Genomic DNA, 12,463 nt, shown 5'->3' on the forward strand with positions numbered 1-12,463 from the left:
TTACTTAGGGACTGATTAAAGTTTTTGGATAATCTGGGCCCTGGCTTTTCTTCTTCTTCTTTCCCTGATCCGTGGGTGAGATCCCTATTCATCTCTTACTCCACTTCAGAAATTAAGTATCAAATAAGTTTTCTGTGTGATCCCTCTTGGATAATTCTAAGCTTATTTAGAGTGGCTGAATTTCATCTCAAACTACAGAACAGAATAAGAGAATACTGTTGTTGTTGTCAAGGAGCCCTGGTGGCGTTCAGCTGCTAACCAAAAAGTCAGTGGTTCCGATCCACCAGCTGCCCCGAGGGAGATGTGAGTCTATTTCTGTAAAGATTAAAGCCTTAGAAACCATATGGGGCAATTCTACTCTCTGTCCTATATGGTAACTATAAGCCAGAATCAACTGGGTGAGTTCAAACCATTAGCTTTTTGGCTAGTCGTCAGGCACTTAACCATCTGTGCCTCCCAGGGACTCCTACTAAGAGAAGACTGTGTGTGTATTTTGTATTGTGTGCCATCGAGTGGATTCAGAATCATAGCGACTGTACATGACAGAGTAGAATTGCCCCATAGGGATTTTCAGGTTATAAATCTTTAAAGGAACAGATTGGCAGGTCTTTTCTCCCATGGAGCTGCTGGCAGGCTTGAACTGCCAACCTTTCGTTAGCAGCTGAGTGCTTAACCGTTGCCCCTCCAAGAGAACACTAGACAGGGCAATTTTAAAATAACATTCTCATAAAAATCATACAAAAACAAACAAACACACTCCATTTTTCCCAACTCAACAGTATGAGCTTATTTTTCTATTGAATTTCTCTTAAGAAGATGTAGGCATTTTTCCAGTACCTTGCTTGAAATGTTAGGTGATGTACAAGGTCAGGTTCTATGTTTTGCAGTGGTTTTTCCTGCCCTTTTCCTGGAATAATTTGTGTTTCGCTCAATCCCAGACTCCTTTTCTCCAAATGTATGATAATGGGGTCTGGAAGATGACTCCTCATGATAAAAAGAGGGCTGAACACAATCTATAAAAATAAAAGAACAGAACAACTTTCATATTTGCTTTGTTGCAGTATTCTAGCTGTTTGATGCTGAAACAAACTCGTAATAAATCTCTTCTCTGGGTCACTCTGACAATTTATTTCAGAACAGGAAAGGTCAGAGTCATATACCATATTTTAGGATTGGGAAAGCACTCACCATTCGCTGCTGCACTTGAGAGCTGGGTTCTAAAGTCAAAACTGTGCACCAGACATAAATAATGGAACTGTTTGAAGATGGCACCTGCACAGGAGACAGAAAAAGGTCCTATTCAATACTAAACAGTTTACAGTTACAGAAAAAAAGTCATTAAAACAAAAGAGAACTAAGCAAAAACAGACTTCATTATGGCATAAACTGAATGTGCACTGAGCTAATGGGGCCAATTCTTTTCATAAAGACAAAAAGTTTGTATGAGGGGTGATGGATAGAAGGCTGAGTAGCAGAATGAAAGAGAGATGTGTCCTTTATAGGAATGAAAGCAATGACTGAGACTAAGAAAGAGATAAAAAAAGGAACAGATCATCACAGAGCTTCTCAAGTGGGGAGGATACCATCCCCTGTCCCCACCCCATCCCCAGACCTGGTGCTTCAGTCATTTTCAAGATAGTAGTACTTGCCTCCATCTAACAGGAGGAGAGTTCTGCTGTAAGAACTAGTGTAACTGCTGCAAACATGCTGGTGTGGGATGGGGAGGAAATGGTTTGAGGAGTGCGGTTCAAAGCCTTTCTACATTTCACTCTTGCATATATCACTTTTAACAAGTGTTGTACAGAGTAAAGAACACAATGAGAAAAATTTAAAAGTAGCTCTATTCTGGATTGTACTACTTCTGATACCTGAATGACAATGCTATACTCCGGGGCCTTGGATTCCAGGCACACATCTCTTGACCAGTCTTCATCTCCTTTGGCCTTCACACACAGCTCTGTCAGTTCATTGTTTTCTAGTATGTACGAAGGCAATTTCTGTTTGGCTGTGAGGCAGTCAAAATGTTCTCGAACCACAGCTTGTCCATCTTGACCAATGTAATGCTGAACAACTTTTAGTTCTATGCTTTGAGACAAGTAACTACAGATGATCTGTCTTCCAAAGATGATAATCTAGAAGACAATACATATATAAATTAAGGCTTAATTTATTAATTCTAGACTTCATTAATTGGAAATTTGTAATAGTTCAGACAGAGTAAATTATGATGTTAATGGCAAGAAAATGAAATCATTTGCTTAATTAGAGAATATAAGAAGAAAAAGAGATTTGGAAGGACAGAATTGACTTTACTTTGGTCACGTTGAGTTTGCAGTACTCAAAAGACATATAAGCAGGGTCCAATGCCCACCTAGAAATACAGATCAGGTGCTTAAGGGAGAAGGTAGAGCTAGAGATAAAGACTTGTGAAATAAAATGTGCATGTCTTAGTTATCTAGTGCTGCTATAACAGAAATACCACAAGTGGATGGCTTTAACAAAGAGAAATTTATCCTCTCACAATCTATGAGGCTAGAAGTCCAAATTCAGGGTGCCAACTCCAGGGGAAGGTTTTTTCTCTCTGTTGGCTCTGGAGGAAGGTCTTCGTCATTAATATTCCTTTTGTCTAGGAGCTTTTCCACACAGGAATCCTGAATCCGAAGGATGTGCTCTGCTCCCAGTGCTGCCTTCTTGGTGGTAGGAGGTCACCCATCTCTCTGCTCACTTCCCTTTCCTTTTATCTCTTCTAAGATAAAAGGTGGTGCAGGCCACACTCTAGGGAAACTCCCTTTACGTTGTATCAGGGATGTGATCTGAGAAAGAGTGTTATATTCCGCCCTAATCCTCTTTAACATCATCTAATCTTGTCTCACTAACCATAGGAAGAGATTAGGACTTATAACACATAGGAAAATTATAGCAATCACAAAATGGAGGATAACCACACAATACTGGGGATCAAGGACTAATAACCAAGGTGACACATATTTTGAGGGACACAATTCAATCCATGACAGTGCACTAGAAAGAAGATAGTTTAGCTAGAAAAGAGCAGAGGCTCAAATCCAGCAGTGACTGATACTTTCAGGGGCAGACTCAAGGGGCTGGAGATGAAGGGGTTAAGAAGTTTGGATGTGAATCAGGAGAATGTAGTTTTGCAGAAGCCAGAAGAGAAGTGACTGACCAGGAGGTGGTCAATCAACATCATGCAGGAGTCAAAAAAGGGTAGGATGGAAGCAGGACTTTAGTTCTGGAAACTGAGGGCAACTGTGATCATCTGTTCCATGAAACTGACTCCCAAGGATTTTACTGCATTCTACCCTAATAAGAGATCTCTGGGTAAATGATAACATAATCTTTAACTCAAACAGGTTTTTAACCTAATTATATCTTATTTTATTCAGGTTTTGTCTGCATTGTAAGAATATCCATCTAAAAAAAAAAATCATAGAATCGTCCATTAAACCCATGGAATCCAACTATCCATTAAATCCAGTTTTGTATCCAGTTGAAAGTACAGCTCATACCAGGTATTTAGAAATGTTTCTTAACTTGTGTTAAACTAAAAAGATGATGCAATTTTATTCTTATCCAGTGAATACCTTTAGGTAGCAAAACCCTTCCTTAATGTGAATATTCACCACGACTGGGGAAATGGGACTTTTGCATATTGGATTTCCTCATTTGTAACGTTTTTCTACATTATAAAATGATAATAATAACTAACATAAATAGTATACCTACAATTCTAAGCGTTTTCACAAATCAACTCTTTTATTCTTGAAGTAGTCTTATGAAGTAGGTGTTACTATGATTTCCCTTCTTATTGAAGAGAAAACACACACAGAAAGATGTTGAATAACTTGCCTGACAGTTTGGCTCAGAGTCTGTGTTGATAAACACCCTGATAGTAGACCTCTCAGAAAATTAATACCTACTCGTTGAAGAAAACTCAGAAACTATAAAAAAGAGAATGAAGATTTTCCATTATAATATAAATGTGGTGGTCATCGTTGGTTTCCTTCCCAATAGCTGATTGCTCCCTTTTTTTCCTTGCTGTTAAAAAATCCTGATTTGGTTTAGGTATCAAAAGGTAGCGAAGTACTCAGGGAAGGCAGACACCACACCCAGCTCTTATGTCTGTATTATAGTTCGAACAAACAACTCATGGAAATCCCATTCTCCTTTTGTCAATGATTGGTATAGGGGTGGACATGGGACTCTGTTCTGGATAATAATATGAAAAAGGAGGACTGTTGAAAGCTCTAAGAAAGATTTTACTAAATGATAATAAGGGAGACAATTAGAGAAGAGGAAACCCTCCTTTTTTCCTCTCACAGAAGATGTTATGAAAGGATGTAAAACTTTTGCAACTATCTCGAGACCACGAAGGCAAATCAAAGATGGCAGAGAAGCAGGTATAGCACTGAGCTGCTTAATTAACCAATTATGAACCTGCTCACCTTCCCTCTTCTTGTTACATGAGATAATAAATGTAAAACAGGAATAACAGTATCTGCCTCATTAACTTGTTATAAGGATTAAAAAGTATATTTTGTAACTTTAAGCTGAGAGCATTCTAATTGATACAATATTTTCCTATGTCATTAAAAGCACTCTGTCACCATCACTTAAAAATTAAAAAAAAAATTTGTTTTTGATGTCACCGTCATGTTTAATGAACTATATTTATACAAATATGAATAAGTATTTATAAATAAGCTATTATTTAACCAAAATAAATCTGTTACGTTGACAGATGAAAAATTAAACATCGTTGTTGTTTTAACCTGCATTAGTTAAACAGTGAGGTTTAGCATTTTTTTAAAAAAATTTTTATTGTGCTTTAAGTGAAAGTTTAGAAATCAAGTCAGTCTGTCATTCAAAAATGTATATATGCCTTGCTATATACTCCTAGTTGCTCTCCCCCTAATGAGACAGCACACTCCTCTTCACCCTCTATTTTTGTGTCCATTCAGCCACCTTCTGACCCCCTCTGCCTTCTCATCTCCCCTCCAGACAGGAGCTGTCCACAGAGTCTCATGTGTCTACTTGATCCAAGAAGCTCACTCCTCATCAGTATCATTTTCTATCCTATAATTCAGTCCAATCCCTGTCTGAAGAGTTGGCTTTGGGAATGGTTCCCATCTTGGGCTAACAGAAGGTCTGGGGACCATGATCTCTTAGCATCTTCTTAAACATTTATTTTCCAACTATCTGTCTTATATTTTGAATTTTCTTTAGAAGACGTGTATTTGCAAAACTAAGTGTGCTTAACTGTTATATTTTCTCCTGCTCTAGTCATTATAATCTTTTAAAACAATATATTACAACCATAAAGGTCAATGGAACTGCTGAGTCCTAAATTAGCAAACAAATTTTTCTTTAGCATATTCTAGGGGTTATTAGACACTCACAATGCGTCTTATGATGCCATAGCGTAGCCTAACTTGAAAAACACACTTGAAAGCTCTGAAGTAGTATTTAACTCTTCTTATTCTTGGTGTGCCCAGGCTTGGCAACGGATGCACACCACTCTTGCTCCAGAACCTTTGGACCCCATGAGATTTAGAAGAGAATTTTGCTGTCTCTCACAGAAACCACAGAATCTCTGCAGCCATCTGCGACTCACTTTGTTTAGAGACAAAGATCCTCTTGGTGGGTTTTTATAGTTTCATATTCAACTAAAAAACCTGTTAAATCAGCTTTCAAATTTGATAAAAAGAAAATCCTTAAAAGTAGCCAGGGAGGGGAAGGCTACTCAGATGAACAAAAATCCAAAATGGCTACTCATCAGAGTAGCATTATTTCATGGCTCTTCCAATACAGGGTTTAGTGAGGGGCATGTCTGTTTTTCCTCAAAGTGGCAAAATTTACAATGCCTTTATTTTGAAAATTATGGTTAGAATTTCAAGGTTAATTTATCAGTTGAAGACAGCTACTTAATTTTTTTTTTAAATGTAGAGTTTCTCTTTAATACACATTTCCAGGTTTCACACTAAATCCCCTCTTTCCCTGAAGCCGCAAAGATGTGTATTGAAGATTTCTACATATGATTTTACTTAGCAGGTTTCAGAACTCTTATTAGATCAGTGCCAAGAAGTATAGTGGTATTAAAGAATAACTCCAGAGGACCAGATGCACTGGAAGATGATATCCTAACCATGATGAAAAGTGTATGTGTAAAGATACATATACACATACATACACATATACATTTAAGTTTTTAGAGCAGTAAAGGCGTCCTCATTGAAGGAATGGGAAACATGGAAACAAATATATATACATGAGTATCTAGTTGTATAATGTACAATGTACATGTTACACCATAGAAGTATAATGTGAAGTTACCGTGAAATTTTCTATGTGGTCAGTTTTCATTTAATTGGAGAAATGAGAGGGGTATAGGAAAGGCAGAATACAGATAACCAAGAATCACTATTACAATAAACTTTAGCCAATTCTCCATCATTCAGTGACATATTAACTGTGGTTACGGTACATCAGGGACCTGCATACACTCACCTCTCCCAAGTGGGGCTTGGTAATTAGGCAGCCGTGATTTACTGCAAATTTCCAGATTTTCAGCGGAGGGGGGTGTGGGGGTGGGAGGAAAAAGCCAAAATGTGAGGGAGGCAAGAATCCATGAAGGTCTTATGAAAAGCTTAGTATCTATCCTCCTTCCTAACATCAATAAACTGAGCAAATCCGATGGTTCTAATATACTTTAACTACAGCTTGTTTGAATGCTGGTTAATCTACCCTGATAACAAGTCCAACTGAAAAGACATTTTAGATTTTTGCTTGTGTGTGTGAGAGACGAGAGGCTGAAAACCACTGACCAGAAATTGGATTTTCCATAACTCTTATACATAGATAAATTGGTTTGAAGTTGGCATGGTGGTCTGCTGAACCTTTCAATATTCTCTTGGTTCAGTATAAACCATTTTCCATTGGCTTCATTTAGGCTAAATCAATGGCTGTGTCAGTATCCCACACTCCATTACTCTCCTAAGTTTTTTAACGGGTCTAATATAGAGCTCAAGTGTACCTGACCAATGATGAGAAATGCTAAAACTCAAAATATATATGTGTAGGTGCCTTCCATGCTGGTGGGAATACAAAATGGGCTATTCAAGTTCCTGTGAAGATGACGCTTCCTTTCAATGGAAAATGCAATGTGAGGGCTGCTCATGCTTCATTCATGCTCTTCAAATATTCTTTTCCTGTTTGGCTAGATTCTACCCTCTTCTTTAAAGAGAATATTTATGACAAATAACATTTGGAAAAATCATGAAATGAGATTTGGCACCAGATGCCTTAAAATCTGTATATTTGACATTTACAAAGAGGATGACTAAAGGGATTCCTTAAACTTTCAATGTATGGAATTTTATTGTTGGTCCTGATATAAACTGCTGTGTACTTTGAGTTTTAAAAAATGTTAATAATTTGAAAAACTGAGAAAATCAGCAGAAGCTATTTAAAAGATTAGTGTTAAAAAAAAAAAAGATTAGTGTTGCCAAGTAGGTGGTGGTTCAAACCCACCCAGCAGCTCCTCGGGAGAAAAGACCTGGTGATCTGCTCTCATTAAGACTGCAGCCTGGAAATGCTATAGGGCGGTTCTGCTCTGTCATACAGGGTTGCTGTGAGTTGGAACTGACTCATCGGCATACAACAACAACGACGACGATGACGAGAGTCTAGTGAAACAGACTCTAATGAATTTTGGTGAAAGAATAAAGCACATCTTTGTAGTTTGACAATATGCCTCAAACATCTCAAAACCTTTCATACCCCTTGCTCAGGTAATTCAATTTTAGGGCATTATTTTAAGGGAATATTCAGAAATTTGTACATATATTTATGTACAAAGACATTTATTTCAGGATTTATTATAGTGAGAAATTTGAGATAGCCCAAAAGTCCAACAACAAGGAAATGGCTAAATATATTTTGATATTAAAAAAAAAAAGTATGCAACCACTAAAAGGATAATTTGAGAATTTTAAATAACCTAAGAAGATATTTATTATAATACGAAGTGAAAAAAATAGGTTGAAAAACAGTAATTACAATCAGATTTTATAAGTTAAAAAAATATATATATGATTAAAAAAAAAAGAGTAGAAAAAATATACCAAAGTCATAATGATATTTATCTTTGGATAGTACGATTATGGATAATTTTTATTTTCTTCCTTAAACTTTTTGTGTTCTCAAAAATATTTTATAATAGTTAACATAAAAAATAAACTAATATTTATTGAGCACTTCCTTTGTAAGGAACCCTGGTGGCACAGTGGTTAAAGCAATCGGCTGCTAAGCAAAGGTTGACGGTTGAAACCCACCAGCTGCTCTGTGGGAGAAAGATGTGGCAGACTGCCTCGAAGGTTTCAGCCTTGGAAACCCTATGGGGCAGTTCTACTCTGTACTATAGGATCGCTATGAGTCGTACTAGACTCAATGGCAGTGGGTTTGGTTTTTTGGTTTGGTTTCCTTCACGAGAAGAATATGAGGGACAGAAAGGTTAAGAAATTTGCCTGAAGTCATATAGGTAGTAAGCGGTAGGGTCGGGAAATATTCTATAAGAATAATAAAAAAAAAATCACAGGCAAAATTTTGTAAGACTTTTAACAAAATGTATTTCTATATGTCCAACTTTTTGACTTCTGGCATACTGTTGCAATATATAATATTTGATCTAGAATATTAGTATATATTAATTTATCCCTGAAATTCAGTATCATTCCTTGATAATACATATCCATCCAAGAATGGGGCACTATTGTAGCACTACCAAAAAGTCCAACTAGTGGGTAGCGTTACTCATGCCCGGGAATATTTCATTATAATAGTGACTAAATTTTACCTGTTGCAGTAGAGTCAATTTTGACTCATAATGGCCCTAGAGGACAGAGTAGAACCTCCCCGTAGGGTTTTGAAGGCTTAAATCTTTATTGAAGCAGACTCCCATGTCTTTCTTCTCTAGAGCGGCTGGTGGGTTCAAACTGCTGACCTTTTGGTTAGCAGCCAAGTGCTTAACCACTGTGCCACCAACGCTCCTTGTAAGAATTTTACTTACACAAATTCATTTAATCCTCACATTAACTTTGTGAGGAGGGCACTATTACTAACCTTATCTCATAGGTGGAGAAATTGATTCACAAAGAGGTTAAGTAATTTGCTGAAGTTACTCACACACAACTAACAATACAGTACAACTAGGATTTGGACTCAGGTTGCCTGAGATCTTAACCACCACGTGATATCATTAAACCTTATCTCCAGAGAGGGACCTGCCGTTTCACTAATTGGTAAATGTTCTAGCAGCCATATGCAAAAGGGTTGAAGGAACTGGGAAATTTTAGATTAGAGCTATGGCAGTCAAAGTGTGGTTGCTGGGTCAGCAGAATCAGCATCACCTGGGAACTTGTTAGAAACTTCTCAGAAATGCAAATTCTCAGGCCACACCCCAGATCTACTGAATCCAAGAGTGGGATCCAGCAATTTGTGTTTTAACAGGCCCTCAAGGGGATTCTGATGCACACTAACATTTGAGAACCACTGGCCTAGAGAGAAGGAAACTAAGGGGAAATATGCTAGTTCTCGTCATGTTTTTGAAACGTTGTCATACCGGAGTTGACTCGTGGAGTCCTCACAACAAGTTGTTGTGTACTTGTGTATGCCTCACAAGTTCTGGGAGATGGTAAAAGCTGGCTGAAAGGTGACAGATTTGGGCTCAAAATTAGGAAAAAAAAAAAACCTCACATTAGCTGGAAGCAACCAACAATGGAAAGGCTGTCCTGTGAAAGCATGAGCCTCTCATCATCTGACATACTCAAAAAGACGCTGAAGGACCATTTCTCAGGCACGCTGGTGAATGGGAAGGTGGGTAAGACATTCTTTTAGGACCACAAATAACAGGATCAAAACGGAGATGTGTTTATTTGGTGGATTATTTATTAAGAGCATATCCATGTAAGAGAGTTCTGAGGGCAGATGAGACTCACTGACATTTTTGTTCTTTTGACCCTCTAACTCAGAGCTCACCCTAGCTAGGCTAGTCCCCCCATGAACTCTTCAAGAAGACTCACTCTTCCCATATACTTTACTTCCTACTTGGAATGCTCACTCTTAATTAAAATTCTACACATTTCCCAACGCCTAGGTCAAGTCATATGTTCTGTGTAAAATCTATAAATTCCCTTCACATTTAATGTCAGTTGCATGCACTATTTGGTTACATAAATTTCCAATTTAAGGGCAGAGATTACGTCACATACTTGGTATCTTCCATTTTACCCTGTTCACTGTAAATCAAAATCAATTGTCATCGAGTCGATTTTGACTTGTGACCCCATGTATGTCAGAGAAGAACTGTGCTCCATAGAGTTTTCAGTGGCTGATTTTTCAGCATTAGACTGCCCGGCTTTTCTTCTAAGGAGCCTCTGGGTGGACTGAAACTGCCAATCTTTTGGTTAGCAAGGGGTCTTGTACCACTGTAGGCAATCAATAAATACTCTAAGGGATGATTAGTTTATTGGGAAAACCCTTACATGGTTCTTTTCTGGGACTCTTCTGATGTAGCCTTCTTTTCATTTCTGCTGTCCACCATAATGAGAACATGAAGTCCAGATCCCTGGTTAGATGCAGACCAAGAATTATATGGGTCCTACTGTTCACCTTACCAGTTGCTTCCTGCTTACTCCTGGCATACTGCAATGGCATACCCCCTGCTGCTTGGTAAGGCAAGCTCCCTCTTCCTGGAATCAAATGCCGTTTCTATCATGTCCTCAGTTCACATGAGCACTGGAGAGACTATTACAGTCCAGGTGCAGATGTGTATGTTAAAACTCTACGACAAACCCAGTTATTATGTGTGCAGTGAAGCCACTTTTCAGATTTTAATACTTCCTTTTTTTTCTTTCTACTCTTATCATATGCTCCACGTTTGAAAAACATCTTTAAAAACCACATTTTCACATCTCAAGAACACAAAAAAAGTGTCAGATACTTTTTTCCCCTTTGCAGTCTTAGAACTTCAAAAAGAGCCAAAAGGAAGTTTTATAAAATAGGTAAAAATATGTGCTGAGAGCTGAGGTTTTATATGCCAAGAGCTAGACTGCAGTGAATTTTTACTGCAGTTAGTATTAACTCCTAGGAAAAGAAAAGCTTGCTAGAGACCCAGGACCACTCTGCCATGGGGAAAGCACTGCAACACTTCCACATAGATTATTCTTACGTGTCTGAAAACTAATTCCTGGCTATCTACGGTTGGGTTATCCAGAGTTCCCACTGTCCTTTGCTTCTTTTCCTTCTCAATAAAGGCCTTTCGTCCATTTCATAGGTTATTAGCACCTCTACCAGAAGGTAGGTGGTGACAGGGAGAAGAGGTGAGACGAAAATCAGCAAAATTTTACTGCTCGTTAGCAGCTCTTATAAAAGATATTGGACAAGGGGTTTGATGCCATCATCACCATGATCATCAACGAGTGCTTATTATGTGCTCACGTGCCTGGTACTATAGGCATAACCAAGCATAACCACAGTGAGTGTTTTACATTATTATGAATTATTTTCATTTCTCTAAGTCTCCCCTGCAGTACATCAAATTAAGAGTCGTCTGAGTTGGGAACACAAGGAAACTTACCTGTTTTTGCACTCCACTGAGGTGTTGAACCTTGATGATAAGTGAAGCAGTTCGACCCTTGTATTGAATTGTTCTAACAAAAGTCCCGGCATGGTCCACACTGAAGGGCTCTGACCAACGCCAATTGCCCCAACCTTCAATACAGATGTGTAACAGCTGGAAAGAAAAACCAATAATTGTCATAATGCCAAAAGTGCCAACAAAAATCTAGTCCTAAAATGAAAGTCTCATTGCTGGAAACCTTCTTATTTGTAATATTTAGCATCTGTTTTCTTTCCAACCTGCATTATTCATCCACTTCCAGCTTATTCAACCAGGTTAAGAATAGCAAATACGCCACATAGAGTCATTGTGGTTTTCAGATCACATTTTAAACCTTCTTAAAAATTAACTGTCCTATCAAATGGTAAAAGGCCTGTTGAACATTTGAGAAAAGACCATTTCATTCATCTGGAGGACAAGAAGATTAAAATGTGAGATCAAAGAACCTTGGTCTTGGCTGATAAAAATTCATTCCTTTTTGTGGCTAGACAGTAATTAAAGACAAATTTGGTTTGTGGCCCTAAATTGCCTAAATTGCCATTTCCTATGTTTTTTTTAGATAAAGAACAAAATAGCAATTTGAAGATGTAGTTCATTTAATATGCTCTTTATGAGAAGATCACATGTATCAAATTAGAAATACCTCTAATTTTTGAATATAAAAGAAAATGTCTTCGTACTTCCTACTTTTTTTTTGGTATGTATTCATTGTAAGTTTTACCGATTCAGTCTTCTGGTCCCTATATTTATTTCTTTATATATTGTCAC

The 12,463-nt window shown here is 37.7% G+C and overlaps 1 protein-coding gene across 8 annotated transcripts in view; it reads right to left on the bottom strand.

The window, feature by feature from the left end:
- VPS13B (vacuolar protein sorting 13 homolog B) overlaps nt 1-12,463 on the bottom strand; it is a 915,182-nt gene that overhangs the window by 51,357 nt on the left and 851,362 nt on the right. For all 8 annotated transcript variants that reach the window (XM_049854597.1, XM_049854595.1, XM_049854593.1 and 5 more), the window contains 4 exons: nt 11,654-11,809; nt 1,869-2,132; nt 1,189-1,272; nt 838-1,013 (listed from right to left, as the gene is read on the bottom strand). In XM_049854597.1, the coding sequence (XP_049710554.1) occupies nt 838-1,013; nt 1,189-1,272; nt 1,869-2,132; nt 11,654-11,809 (680 nt within the window). The remainder of the gene's footprint in view (nt 1-837; nt 1,014-1,188; nt 1,273-1,868; nt 2,133-11,653; nt 11,810-12,463) is intronic.

This window comes from Elephas maximus, chromosome 15, assembly GCF_024166365.1.
Source record: "Elephas maximus indicus isolate mEleMax1 chromosome 15, mEleMax1 primary haplotype, whole genome shotgun sequence".
Classification (NCBI taxonomy): domain Eukaryota; kingdom Metazoa; phylum Chordata; class Mammalia; order Proboscidea; family Elephantidae; genus Elephas; species Elephas maximus.